Here is a 15,572-nt window from a genome sequence, read left to right on the forward strand (position 1 = left end):
GTGTATGTATATGTGTGTGTGTGGGTGTATGTTTGTAAGTAGTTATGATTATATGATGTATGTATTTATGTAAAAATGTTTGATAAATGTTTGATGTGCGAAAAAAAACAAAAGGAAATATCATGCAAAGCCCCATTCTAAATTTTTTCTTAATAATTAGTTTAGTTTCAATTATTTATTTTTATAATGATAAAATTTAATACTTGAATTAAAATTTGTACATTATTTTTCAATGGTAAATTCTAATTAATTAATTAATTTCATTTTGTAAACTTAAATATTTTTTCAACATTTTAAAGTTTTTTAAAATTGATAAATAAAAATATTCAAAATAATATAATAAAAAAATTTAAAAATTTAAATTAAATTTGAAAAATTATAAATATATATGTATACCTAATTTTAAAAATTTAATAAATATTTTTTGCATCAAATTTTAAAACATTTTTTAGCTATTTAAACGTTCCTTCTTTTTTTTTTTAGCTATAAATAGTCTATACATAGTATGATATTTTAAAAAGTCATATAATAAGTTACAAATTTGGAATGTAAAAGATTTACGTTACATTATACTACAATATCTATTATCTACTATTTTTCTCATTGATGGCATATATAGCGACTATTTTAATCAGTTAGTTTCAAAGCAACGATTTTGCTTGCTAGATAAGATTCACACAGCTTCTCAGCTACTGTTGCTAATGTGAAGTCAGTGGGCGCGGCATTTAGCATCTGAGTGTGGGCGATCTTTGCTACTGGCTGACAAGAATGAGTAATGGGGCAATTGTTATACGGCAAGTGTAGAGTTTAGTAACTGTTATACGCTGCAGCTTTCAAATGCTTGCAAGAATTTCTAGATACCATGCTAATATGAGAAGCTGACAGTTCTATCTATCTATCTATCTGTCAATCTTTCCAACTGCCAGCTTCGATATGAGCATGGAAAATGCTATACAAATTCTTGTCACAATTCCTGGGCGAATTAACGTTTATATTTATTTCTCAAATCTATTTTCGAAATATATCTCTAGCATTTACAGACAATTATAAGACACAGTTGCAGCATATCGCCTATGCGCCATCTGAGTTTTCACTTTAGCAAATTGGTCAAGGTGCTTGATTTGGTTGTGACGACAATTCGTGAGTGTTTCTTTTTGTTATGGTTGTTACTATTGCTGCTGCTGCTGCTATTGCTGTTGTTGTTGCAGCTGGCCACTTGACAATGTCTAATGCCGATCGACATGCAATTCACATTACGGCTGCCATTTGCTGGCCAAGCGTGGCGCGATACTGCGAGATATATATAAATTAATGCTTAATCAGCAGAAATTGTCTAAATCCGCAAATTATCGGCAAGTGGCAGGCGTTTAATTGTAACTGCCCCAAGTGCGGCCCACAGCAGCCAAAAGCCAAGCTTGGCCATAACAATAGCCGCAGTCTGTCATAACAGCTAACAAAAGGCACCACCAAAGGGGCGGGCTAATTGAAATTCTTGTGGCATAGTCAAAGATTTTCTGTTGACCTTCTGAGATATATGTATATATATATATGCGTGTGTGTATGTGTGTTTGTGGTATACTTACCATTATCAAATCGCCAGTTTCCATATGGCGGCGCATTAAGATCGCTGCCATGTTCTGCTCATCTTGGAAGACTTCACCAATCTCATGCTTGTGATGCTGCAAGAGAAGAGAAGAGAGGTTATATTGTTATACTTTGCCTTGCAGCTTTCAATTAACAAACAAATCAATTTTTTTGTTGCTCGCATTCCAAGCATACCAAAAAAATAAATCCACTAAATGTAAAGCAATTTTTTATAAAGAAAAAAAAAAATAAATAAGCAAAGAAAAATCATTTGTGCTGGTCTGTTATTCTGTTTTGCTGCTGGTCGCCAGTCAAAGCCAAAGCCAAAGCCGTGTGGTCAGGCAGCTGTATATTAATTAAATGCGCCAGCAGCTAAAGAAGGAGACGGCGACAATGGATAGAGACCCAGACTAAGAGATTAAGAGATGCAGAGAGCGGGAGAGAGAGAGGGGAGGGGAGAGAGGGGCAAGAGCAAAGTTGGCTGTTGGCTGCGTGGGATATGCGGCAGCGGGGCTTTTTGATTTATGCAGTTGGTCAGCAAATGTGACGCCTCAACATGCACGTCACTCATACGCCGTGTGTGCCGTGCTGTTTGCCTGCGCTCAGGCTGACCATGAAAAAGCCGCGCTGTAGCTGTAGCTGTAGCTGTAGCTTTGGCTAAAGCTTAAGCATTTGACATTTGGCCAACTGGCAACGGAGGCTGCTGATCTGGTTTCAGTTGAGCCGAGTTCTTTGGCAAATCCTTTGACATCGACATCGACATTCGCATTGTAGTTGATTTAAGACTCAAGGTAATTGCTGCTTTATTTATTCATTTTTTTTTTTTTTGCCAAATTTGAGTAATGCATTTGATTTGAATTAGCATAGCATTTAAGGTATTTCAAATTTGCTTATGCGACACGCAGAAATCAAATGTGTGTCTGTGTGTGTGTGCGACTAATTAAATTAATTGCCGGCTGCGCCTGCCCATTAATTCTGTAATAAATATCGAAATAAATGTAATCTGACACTTGACATCAGCATTTGGCATTGACTGCGTATCGTATAGCGCATTCGGACCCACAAAACTTGTCCGCGGCGCTCTATCAAATTACAAGCATAAATCATTTTCATAACTGGCCTCAGCACAAATATACATCTATATATATATATATGTATATATCAATATATATTTGTGCTCGTAAAATGCCATAAAACTAAGCCAAGTGCCAAAATCAAAGTCACTGCAAAGTGACCAAATAGCCACTGGCCACAAATTTGCCCACATGCGATGAAAGCGGCGGAGCAACCGCATAGGCCATAAATAAGCGAACAATCGGACAGGAACGGAAGATGTGGTTTACAAATTGATATATATTCATATATACAAATATTTAATTGAATATAATAACATTTGCACGCAACGGCCAATCAAATGCTATGGCATGGCATATATTAACAAAAAATTGCCAAAAAATAAATATGGAAAGCTTTTTGGAGCGTGAGAAAAAATGGAAAAACAAACTTTATGAAATGTATATTTATATGGTATAAATTTTATATATAATATAATAATAATAATAATAATAATCAGGAATAAAAGCAATCAAAAGTTTTTTGAATATAATATAAACATAATACAAAATTTATTTGAATATTAAAAAAAAAAAAAAAAGTTTACATAGAAAATGTAAATAAATATAATGACAAATTTATTTTGATATTATAGAACTGCAAATAAATGTAATATAAAATATATTTGAATATTCTAAAATTTCAAATTATATATAAATCTTATAAATCTTATAAAATTGAAAATTATATATAGATTGCAAATAAATATAATATAAAATATATTTGAATATTATGAAATTTCAGATTATATGTAAATTTTAAATACATTTTTTATCAAAATATTATTGAATATTAAAAAATTGCAAATTACATATAAAATGCAAATAATTTTAATATAAAATATATTTGAATATTACAAAATTGCATATTATATATAAATTGCTAGTGAATATAATATAAAATTTTGAGTATTATAAAATTGCAATTATGTATAAATGGCCAATAAATATAATATATTTTTGAATATTATAAAATATTATATTATATTTATATTAAAAAAATATTTAACTAATTTTTTTTTTTTTTGTTAATTTCTAGTTTAAGTAAAAAAATTAAATTTTGCTTTTCTGTCTGTTCTCTTCTTCTTTAGCTTCCAAATGTTGGCTAAATTTTAAAAATAAAATAATACCATATTCGAAGAAGATTTGACAATTGTGTGAGTGCGAATTTCTTTGCAAATATTTGCAAATTATTTTCAGGCGATTAATCAAATCACTGAGCCTGTCTGACCATTTGAAAAGTGGGCGTGCCAACGGGCTGTCTGCTGACTGTTGACCGCGAAACGTGTTGACACGCAAAGGCAAAGGCAACGCAAACGCACCAACAGCAGCAGCAGCAGCCGCAGCAGCAGCAGCAGTCGCAGTAAATAAAAAGCAATTTTCATGTGCAACAAGCATTTATGGCTTAATTTGTTGTTGTTAGCCCGGGCTGTTGGCTGACATGTCTTGGCTAACGACCTTGTGGAAATAAGTTCAAAGCAACAAGAGCGACCCCCACACCAAATGGCTCACGTACAACATAGCACACATCAGCACTTCACTATATATATATATGTATATATATACCTGGTATATGTATATCTGTATTTCTCGATTTCTGTATTTCTAATTCAGCTGCCAACTGCCAAGAATCAAGGCACTTGTTGTCTATGCTCTTGTTGTCAACGTTGCAGCCAGCGCTGGCCAAGTGTTTTGGCCATATTTATGAACTGTTAGTGTCCGCCGGCCACTTATCGCAGCCAAGAAACAAGCACCAAATTTTGTTTTTTAATTTTTATTATATATTTTTTTTTTGTTGTGCTCTTGAGGCAACTTTGCATGCCACTTCCTTCGTTAGCTGACAATTGTCGGCGTGTTTTGGCCCGCATTTCTGTTCTGCTGCAGTTTTAATTAGCCCACTTGATGCCGTATGCATTGTAAACTGTCGCGCACCTTTTTTTTTTTTCATTTTTTCATTTTTAATTTATTAACGACATCGTAAATTTTTAATTACAAATGGCTACAAGACATTATGCAGATTAAGCGGCCCACAGACTCACATCGAGCTAGAGCGTGTGCGTGTTGGGCGGTTATGTAAATCACACTACTCACATGGTCCACTCTGGACTACCTCAATTATTTGAGCCCAATTCAGCTGCTAAAATACTTTCGAGTGTGCGACTGGGCCCAAGGGCTTTTTGGCCAAATTGGCGCCATACAATTTGTTGACTGCCTTTCTATATAAGTAGATTTTTGTTTCTCTTTCTTTTTTTTCTTTTCTTTTTTGCATATTATTTTTATAAATTGCTCCTCATTAACGGCTTTATGGGGCAGTGAGAGGAATACGCTCAGAGCAATTAGATGAAAGATTGTAGGCCAAAATATAGAGCCATTGAAAGAGCCGCTTTCTAACTGATGCTGGCAGTGTGGGCGTTGTTTTATTTTTCGGGAACTATTTCTGTTTATATGCAGGCAAATTAGGTACTCTACAAGGGGAAAGGTTATAGACATGAAATTATTAGTAGAGAATTAGCTCTCTTCATATTTTAATAAAACTTTTGCTATGCTTTATTCTTCTCTTCTTCTTGGAATATATAATATAAAACTTTCTAACCTACTTGAATCTAATTTATATCAATTTTGTCTTCTTAAGTCGAAAATTCCAAAGGCGCTTTAAGCTTTTGAAGTTTTTATTAGTTGAGAACTCTTAATTTGGCTAATATGTCTAAGCCAGCGATTCTGAATGGCTCTGTGGAATCTACTATATAATTATACCTATGCCTGTTATATTTTAAGCTAAGTTACATTTGGATAAGCTTTCGAAGCCATAACAAATTAATTTTTATAAATCAAAATACCCTACAATAACTCATGCCCCAAAAGGGTATCAATTTCTTTTGCTGTCTTGTACTGTCAAGTATCATCTATTCGCCAATTATGTTTCATTACCTAATCTAGCTAATCTTGAGCAATCAATCTGCTCTGATTACCCTGCCCAAAAATTTCATTAGCCCCAATTGCCAAGTCTCATGAATCAAGTACTATATCTTCACTTAAAAAGAGAGTAAAAATTGCCGCAAGGAAAGTAAAAGCAACGCTCACTCGCAACTACTTCCGGGCAGCTAACTTTATTTTGCGAATGCAAATTGGTTAGAGAGAGATAGAGAGAGAGGGTGAGAGAGAAAGACGAGAATGATAGGAAGAAGGGCAGACAACCAAACAAAAGACTTAGGCAACAAACTTGTCGAAATGAAAATTAGCTGCTGAAGTTGCTTTTTGTTTTTTTTTTTTGGGCGGAAAACGTGAAAAGCTACTTGAGTTTGAAAACTGTGCGTAGTCGAGCAGCTAATTTGCTATTGTTGCAAACGAAAGCCCCATCGTCCCATTCCATGACGCCCACTCCACGCCAAAAGTTTTTTTTCCTTTGGCTACGCACATAAATCCACAAGTCATTTAACCACGCTAACTGACAATTAACGCATTAGCAGCGACAACGACAGCGACTGCGTTGCTCTGGCCGTGTGGGCGTTGCGTCGTTTCTTTTTGATGGTTACGCATACGACGCGTTGGCTGCGCGCATAATGATTTCCATTTATCGCTGTATCTGCGAGCTGGATTGTGAGCTCTGTGTGCTTATTACGCACCATTATCCACACACACACACACATACACAGGCGCATATTGACTTACATTATTATGCATAAGCCGATACGCTTCCAGTCACAATAAGCCGCACAGTTGACTTGATTTCAGTGCTGGCTTTGTGTGTTTGTTTTGATTTTGGTCTTCTGGCCGTCACAATGCCAAGGCAACTGAGTCTCATTGTCTGCCCATTATTTGGCTAATTACACATTTCAATCGATCAGCGATGATCAATGTTATGATTATGTCTGATTTATTCAATTGTTCGGCTCGAGCTTAACCGGCTCAGCGTAAACTGTCGTAGCCAATTGTGGCCCTCTTAAGAGAACTCCATTCAAATGAAGGTAAGCTTCATATATTTACAATGAATGAGTGAGATTTGTGGTTGTTTTTTGAAGGTATTCCATATTCCTTTTTTTTTTTTGTAGCTCCTTGAAAATGTTAGATAAGATTTGGAGCTGCTTTTGTGGGCTCTGCAATTTGAAATTTGCTTAAACTACTTTGTATCATAATCAAAGTGATTTTTGCAGCCAGATTACGGGAAATTTAAAAACTTCCGCGCTTGCATTTGACTTGCATGAAGTTTTTGCTTCTCCCTTGTGGCCGCTAGATAAGCGAATTTTCCAAAACAGAAAAAAAGAGCTTTCATGTTCGTTACGTCCCCAGCTCAAAGTCGTATTCGTACTTTTGTGGTGCAAAAAAGAAACAAAAAGGGAATGAACAACCTCGACGGCGGCGAGAGATCAACTTTGTTGCTTTGCGGATTGTTGCTGTTGTTGCTGTAGTTGTTGCTGGTCGGCTACAAAGCAACAAGCCGCACAGCGCTAACAATAACTGCAACATGAGCATGGCAGCAACAACAACAACAACAATGACTGTCATGCCACAAACACGGTTGCATTATGCAACCGATTGCAGCGACCAAAGCAGACCAAAGAGAAAGAGAGAGCGAGAGCGAAAGAGAGAGAGAGCGAGAAGTGCAATGAGCAACAGCTGCTTTCTATCGAGTGGGAGAGACAGTGAGCTAATTTGAAATTCATTCAGCTGCCAAAAGCGTTGGCTCATTAATCAAGCGCTCTTTCGGCGCCAGTCAGCAACGCTTCAAAAAAAAGAAAAAAAAAAGGAGAAAAAGACGTCTAAATGGAAATGGGCAGCAAGTTGAAGTCGTTTTGCAATGACAAGCGCCAAGTACTCCAGATAGTTGCACACACAGACACACACAGACAAGCTACACATACACACACACACTCATATTTGTATATGCATTTCAGAGTGGCTCTGCTTGTGAAATATGCATCAATTGCTTTAATAGCGTTTTAATTATGAGCTCAACACTCGTGGCATCCATATAAAAATGTAAAAATAATGCATTTTGAAAACTCAATTATCTGGCGCTTGTTGTTGTTGTTGTTGCTGTTGGGCTCGGCTCTTGAGAATGAATGAAGCGCCTCGAAACACACACACACACACACGAGTCGAGAAGTAGTGCACATTTATTACCCAATTCTTTTGTGTTTTAACTTCAGCTTGGCTTGGCCTGGCTTGGCTCGGATTGGCTTGGCTTGACTCTAAACTCGTCTCGCATTGCCGTTTGCCAAGCCCAGGAACGGGGCTTGGGTTCTTTGCTTTTGCTGTGGCCCATATAAGGCAGTGGCCAAATACTGCACTGTGGACTGATTTACATATATATATATATATTTTGTTTTTGTACAAGAAGAGTTTGCCTACAGTTTCAGAATCATTCATGTGGCTATGCCTTTTACTTAGCGAGCAATTGTGATTAATATTTTCACAAGTTTCATCGATGTACCATGCTTCGAGTGTCATATCAATCAGCTTCTGTCATGCAGCTGCCGTAACTCAAGTTTCAACTTTATTATTTGTCACATCCACTGGAAGAGCTGAGCACAGTTCATAGAAATGAATAAGGCTATGCATTCTATTTAGCGAGGAATTGCCATCAATATTTTCACAAGTTTTATAGATGTACCATCCATAGAGTGTCATATCATTCAGCTTCTGTCATGCAGCTGCCTTAACCAGCATTTATTTTAGTTTCGTTTCACTAGGAGAGTGGGAACTAAACTAAGGAAGGGCATTTACAATTCAGTTCTGTTAATCATACGATTATGCTGTCTATTTCGTGTGCATGATGATCAATATTTCCACAAGCTTCTAGTGTTCAGAGTTTGGCATTGATCTTCCATCGAGTCTCGTAGCATTCAGCTTTTGTCATGTAGCTGCCTTTACAAGAGTTGGCCTACAGTTTCAGTCACATTCATTAAAAGATTTGGCCAACAGTTTCAGTCATTAATGGGGCCATGCTTTTTTATTGAACAAGCGAATTGTGATCAATAGTTTAATAGATATACCATCCATCGAGTGTCATATCATGCAGCTTCTGTCATGCAGTCTCATAGCAATTAGCTTTTGTCATAATTTCGCTAGAAGACCTAAACTAAGAGCATCTATAGTTCAGTTCTGTTAATCATATGATTTTGCTGTCTATTTTGTGAGCAATGAGGATCAATGTTTCCACTAGCTTCAAGCAACATTTAGTCTTTGGCATTCATGTACCTACCATGGAGTCTCGTAGCATTCAGCTTTTGTCATGCAGCTGCCTTAACTCAAGTTTCAAGTTTCGCTTTTGTCACATCACTTGAAGAGTTCAGCCCAGTTCATCATTCATCAGGCTGCACTCTATAATTAAGTTTCATTAATATAACTTCCATCGACTCTCGTAGCATTCAGCTTTTGTCATGCTATCTCAAAGCATATAACTTTTGGTACACATTCGCTAGAAGACCTAAACTAGGAGCATTCAATACATTTCTGTGAATCATATTTTTTTCCATTTCGTGAGCAATGAGGATCAATATTTCGACAAGCCTTTTTGCCATTGAAGTATCTACAATTGAGTCCCGTAGCATTCAGCTTTTGTCATGCAGCTGCCTTAACTCAAGTTTCGAGTTTCGTTTGTATCACACTAGATGACTTTAGCACAGTTTCATAGTCATTCACAAGGCTAGACAAGGATCTAGGGCCCTTTATTTAGCGAGCAATTATGATTCTTCCTTAAGTTTCATTAATGTATCTTCCATCGACTCTCGTAGCATTCAGCTTCTGTCATGCAGTCTCAAAACATACAGCTTTTGCTATACTTTCGCTAGAAGACCTAAACTAAGATCATTTACATTTCTGGGCATCATATAATAATGTTTTCTATTTCGTGAGCAATGATGACCAATATTTCCACAAGCTTCATAGTAGCACTCAGTCTTTGGCATTCATGTACCTACCATTGAGTCTCGTAGCATTCAGCTTTTGTCATGCAGCTGGCTCAACTCAAGTCATAGGGCTATATGTTATATATTTATATTTTTATTTATTTCACATATATAATTCATAATTCCAACACTTATAGCCAATACAATTTACCCATTTTAGCCTCGTTTTCCTTTAATTATTTTCATTATCAGGCAGAGGGCACACACCTTCAGCCAGCTTCCATTGGCTGCCTTTCTGTTGGCATGCATATTTTCCTGTTGGCAATAAAATTTGTTATGCTCCGCTAAGGCGGTTGCCACTGCCTGCAGCCGGCTGGCGCTTGCAGAAAACCTGCACCTTTATTTATATGCCGCAGTATTCCATTTTATTTATTTATTTTTTTTCTCTTTTTGCTGCGCCTGACCTTTGGCGGGGCCTATCGATTGAATGCGGAGGTGGGTGTGCCGTGCGACGCCTTGTGTTTGCCTTTATTTTCGTGGCAGCTGAAATGCCAATATTATTTCTTTTTCTTGTTGTTTTTGTTTTATTGGGGCGTTGCCAAACCTAACGAACGTTGCCTGCCTACCTTCATTGTTTGTCCAGAAATTGAACGAACAATTTCACTGCACGAATCTTATTTTCATCAGCAGGCAAACAAAAACAAAAACCAAACAAAAAAAAGAGAACTAGACACCATCAAAATAAAAGCAATGCAATTAAAACGCCAACTCAAAGTTTGAAAGTTGAAACAATAAAAACAAAACAAAATTTACAACAATTTTGCGGCTGGCAAATAAATTTCCCTGTCAAGTTTGTGGCTTAAGTCTTTTGTTTTCCCAGCATTAACTTGAAACAAAAACGGGGTCGGTCATCTAGAAGATTTGTTCCGCATGCGGTTTGAATTCTTAAAAACAAGTTAATTTTAAACTAAAAAACAAAACCCCACGAAAATTACCGAAAAAAAAAAAAAAAACACAAAACAACAATAAAACGATTCATGCCACAAATTAGAATAAATGTTTCTTGATGGAAGGTTTCTGCGGCCAAACTGAAATCACATGGAGCAAATATCAAATTGTCTCTGTGGAGGCCAAAAGCGAAAAATAATTGCCAAAACAGTTTTTTTTTTTTTTTTTTTTTTTTTTTTTTTTGGTAACACTTGTCGAGTGGGAGACTTGCAGTCATGTTTCAGTTACGGCATAAATTTTAATTAAAATAAAAATAAGCTGAAGTCTTCCAATGGAAATAAAATGACAGTCAGACTGAGACAGAAGCTCGTGAATTTTTCCGCATTGCGCTGAGGCTTAAGAGTGGAATTATCACACATAAATCACAGCGAACAGTCGAGCGCGGGCCGCCAAGAAGTGGCAAGCGGTCAAATCTTTTCTTTTCGCCTGTCGCCCGACATGACATTTCACTTTCATTTCCGAAGTCTCTCGGTGTGTGTGTGCCTTGCATTCAAATCGTTTTTATTTGGCTGTTCCTACAGTAATTCGCATTCGGTAATAAATGCCCGAAAGTAAAATGTATCGAACGTTTGTCTCAAAACTTGGCAACTTGAAATCATAAAACACAAAAATCAAAATTAAATTAAAATAACCTAGTAAGCGTTTAAAATAATAAAAAATTCACTTGCACATGAGCTAACGCCCCCTGCCATTGGGCATATAATTATCTGTGTGTGTGTGTGTATGTGCATTTGTGCACCACTGTGAATAACAGTTAATGTGTAGAAGCAAGGCAAAAGAAAGCGCGCACTCATAATTGAAATAAGTCACGTTCATGTTCATGGCAGAGTCACAGATACGAAAAGTGATTTGTGATACGATATACATATACACATATATATACATATATGTATGTATGTCTACCTCTCCAAGTTTAATTGAAAATTAAATGATTTTTACCTTAAACGAAATTTGAATAAAAGCAAAAGTCTTGCGTCTGTCAGGCATCAATATCGAATCGAAAGCTTATTAAATTCATAAATTATACAATCCGAATTGAAATTTCTATTAATAATAATTACTTTGCAACTGGGCTTTATATAATATACATCTCTTGCTAAGACCATCAATTGTCGCTTTAGTGTCAACAGCTGTCATTGTCGCTTATCTGCCAGCAGCTGTTTTATATAAGCCGATTTCCGCACGTCCTTGACTTTACTTAGTTTTGGTTTTGTTTTTGTTTTTGTTTTAGCCAGGCAATTGCATAACGAGAAATGTAATTCAACTGAAGCTTTGCACAGTAGGCCAAACGCAAACAACTTGGCTCTCTAATCTATTTATCACATGGCCAATTAATTTTGATTAGATTCGCAGCTAATACACTAAAAAACAGAAACAAAAACAAAAACAACAAACGTCCAACGACGCGCAGCTAAAGCGAATGCTGATAAGAAAATAAAATAAAGCGGAAGACAAAGCTCGACAAAAAAGCAAATAAATAACGAGTTGAGTGGCTCTGGATAAAACTGCTAGACGAGCGAATACCCTGTGCGCCAGTTGGCAATCATAAATAGAAGCTCGAGTTTTTATCTGTATCCAACTATAGAGAGTGAATAGCTCTCTATATTACATCTAGTTTAGTGTAATAAATAGAAATAATGTTTGTAGGTGTTACGAGAGTCCACGTAAAGAACTTCGTACCCGAAGATCAAGATCAAGAGCAGGCAAACAAGATCGTGCAATCAACATGAAGAGATCAAATTTTGACCCCTTTATTTTGCTTTCTTGAGCTTGCTCTCTTGATCTTGATCTCTTGATCTTGAGCTCTTTATCTATGTGCTCTATGTTTTCGCGGTTCAAGAGATCAGGCGTGTAACAGCAGCCAGAGGAGCGTAAATGAAAATGGAACAATAATTAAAAAAAAAAAAAATTTATTTCAATTAAAAAACATAATAAAAATCCCCTTTGACCACAAGGCGAAACTATTTCAAATTGTAATAAATAAATTTCAGGAAAAAATAGGAGCTTTAAAAAAAGTAGATAAAAATACGATAGTATTTTTACGACAGTATTTTTTAAGTAAATAAAAAAACCAACAATTTTTTTTTTAAATGAATGTAAACTCTCATAGTAGATTTTAGGAATATGTTTTTAGAAATGTAAATAAATTTGATAATATTTATTGAACATTATTAAATCATTTGATTGTGTTATATAGTACAAAGAGGGGCATTTAAATTTGGATTTATACGACCGGCATTTAGAGTTGAATTTGTTACAGTTTAATGTAACTCTTCGTGGGCTTGTTCGTTCGTGTCAACTCTCACTGAGGTCGCGCTCCTTGGGCTCGTAGCACCCGAGCTCGCTCTTCATGGGCTCGTGCCACACGAGCTCGTGCTCAATAGGGCGGGCCCTGTAGACTCGCTCACTGTGCGCCTATTGAAGCTGAGCAAAAGCAGAATCAACACAATGATAATTTTATACCGAAAGAGAGCAGCTTTACGTTGTATTGGTGATTCTACGAAAAATTAAATTTTATATTTCTGATCGCAATCATTTTTGAGAGCACAATAATAATGGACGAGCAGAAAAATATTTCTTATATAATTAAATCATGCTCTTGATTGCAAAGACACACATGAGATTTAATTAAACCTATATATGATATACCCGAACTATATATTTATATATTAAATATACTCATATACAAGCCTCATCTATTCTATCAATAAACTTTTAAAAATAACTACACACTCCATCAAGCAACTACAGTCTACAGGGTATTAAAATAAAAGCATACCAAAATCCAAGCACGAATCAAATAAGAAAAGCAAATAAATGTTACGAATCATGATGTAACAATGAAAGTGCAAGAAACGCTCAAGAAAAACCAATCAAAAGCGGAAAAAAGGGTAGCCACAGAAACGTGATCAATAGCAACAGCGCAAATAATCATGTCAAAAGCAATAACAACAATAAATGCCATCAAATGACTCGGGGAGTGGCCGAAAGCCCATTAGAATTTCGGATAGCTTGAATTTGGGTTCCATAAAATATGAGCTCATCTTAAATATATATATATATATATATATATATATATATGTCTATTTAAAGTATTCTGAACTCACCTTCTCATCGAGGATCTCCTGCAGATCGAGGCCATGTGTGGCATTCGACTCGCTGCCCACCGACCACATGCGCAGCTCGTGCGGCGCCCCCTTGAACAGGCCCTGCGTGGCGCGCAGCGTGAGATTGACGGGATTGCCGAAGGCGCTGAAGGAGACATTGTGCGCCTTGATGGAGCTGATGTCGTCGCCAAGCAGCTGATTCTTGCTGCTGCCAGTGGCCGCCTGTTGCTTCAGCTCACTGTAGTAGGCATTCTTGCTCAGATCCTTCTTGACATGATGCGGCTTGGGTGCATTGCTCCCATTGATGCGTTCGTCGAGGCTGCGACGCTTGCGCTGCAGACCGCCGTGCGACGAGTGGTGCAGCAGCTGGACGAGCTCATAGTGCGGCACGGCGTCGTGTGTGTCCACATGGAAAACTGAATGCAGTTGCTCTGGCGACATTTGTTTGTGCAGCTAAAAGAAAGAGAGAGAGAGAGAGAGAGAGAGAGAGGGATGTGAATAAAGTGATTGAAGTGATACAGCAGCCAGCGGGCTGCTACAAATTGTAGCAATTGTTAAAGTATTCATTGAGAAATTATCAATAATTCAATGCAATAAAGGCCTGCCATGGGCACAAGTGCTTATACGGCTCTAGTTGAATACGCTGCTTTTTTTTTTTTTTTTTTTGTTTGCACGGGCACTCAAGTGGTCGAAAGATTAACGACTGAGCTGAACTCAACGGAGCTCAACTGAACTCAGCCGAGCTGAGTCGAGGTGCGCGAGTATCTTCAGCAAGTGGGTCAGGGTCAGAGCGTCGCATGCCGCCTGGCAGCGGGCAGCTGGAGGGGTTGAGGCGGGGTTGAGGAAAACCCAAGAAGCAAACAAACAAACCGCTAAAATCGTTTGCGTGTACTGTTATCGCCAGTGCGTGTAGACAGACAAAAACAACAACAACGGCAAAACAACGAACAACTCGTATTGAGAGCACAATAATTGCATATTTTAATTAATAACAAATTCTGTTTTTATTGTTTTTAAATGTGTTTTTGATTTGCACGCAATTATTGCTGCTCACAATGCTAACCAGATCAGATTGATTTGCAGATTATTTATAAATATACAAGATATTGTCTAGGAGGTTTCCTTGAAAGAGTTGACTAGATTTTATTTACAAACTTTGAATTATTGACTGCATTTTATTTATAACTATTTTTAGTTTTTCATTTTTAATTCCTTTTATTTATATTTTTTTTATTATATTTATTTTATTTTTATTATATTCATTGGGATTGAACTAAAATTATACAAACAGCGAGCTGAAGATATTAAAAGCTTTAAAAGGTGTGTCTCACATGTTAATATATATTATATAAATAGAAATTTCTTTCTCTTTAAATAGCGAGGCCCAAGAATCTACAGCTCGTATAGAAAGAATGCAAAGCTTTCTTTCTATGCTACGTAATCTCTTTAATTTACATATTCCTATTCTCCCAGGGTATCTACTAGTCGGCTATGGTCTTCTTTAGCTTTTAATTTCTACCGAAATGGCATCGTTCTCTAATACTCGTATAGCTTATTCCACTAGGCTTCTTTCCAAGCACTCCTATTCTTTCAGACCACCTCTAGGACGGACACGCCCTATTACAACACATTGAATATGTTTATTATCTATTATACTATAGGCAAATTTCCTCTAGGGATCCTCCTAGTCACATAAATTCATGTTTTCCCATTCCTTAACCTTCTCTAACTTCTGCCAATTAGCCTTACTTGTCTTATATGCAACTGCTCGTATAGCCTATACCTCTAGGGTATCCCATATCCATTACTACTCTTCCAGAGTACCTCCTAGTCCAATATTCCCCACAAAAATACATTCCTTACTCTTATTTCAGTTCAGTCAGCATTTAATTTCTGCCAATTAGTTTAACTTG

The 15,572-nt window shown here is 36.6% G+C and overlaps 1 protein-coding gene across 4 annotated transcripts in view; it reads right to left on the reverse strand.

Moving 5' to 3' along the window:
- The window catches only part of LOC6580218 (A disintegrin and metalloproteinase with thrombospondin motifs 18), a 68,687-nt gene that overhangs the window by 32,912 nt on the left and 20,203 nt on the right, over positions 1 to 15,572 (reverse strand). For all 4 annotated transcript variants that reach the window (XM_044010604.1, XM_044010605.1, XM_002006039.4 and 1 more), the window contains exons 3-4: positions 13,660 to 14,112; positions 1,584 to 1,679 (exon numbers count right to left, since the gene is read on the reverse strand). In XM_044010604.1, the coding sequence (XP_043866539.1) occupies positions 1,584 to 1,679; positions 13,660 to 14,112 (549 nt within the window). The remainder of the gene's footprint in view (positions 1 to 1,583; positions 1,680 to 13,659; positions 14,113 to 15,572) is intronic.

Source organism: Drosophila mojavensis, unplaced genomic scaffold (assembly GCF_018153725.1).
Source record: "Drosophila mojavensis isolate 15081-1352.22 unplaced genomic scaffold, ASM1815372v1 contig_80, whole genome shotgun sequence".
NCBI lineage: Eukaryota > Metazoa > Arthropoda > Insecta > Diptera > Drosophilidae > Drosophila > Drosophila mojavensis.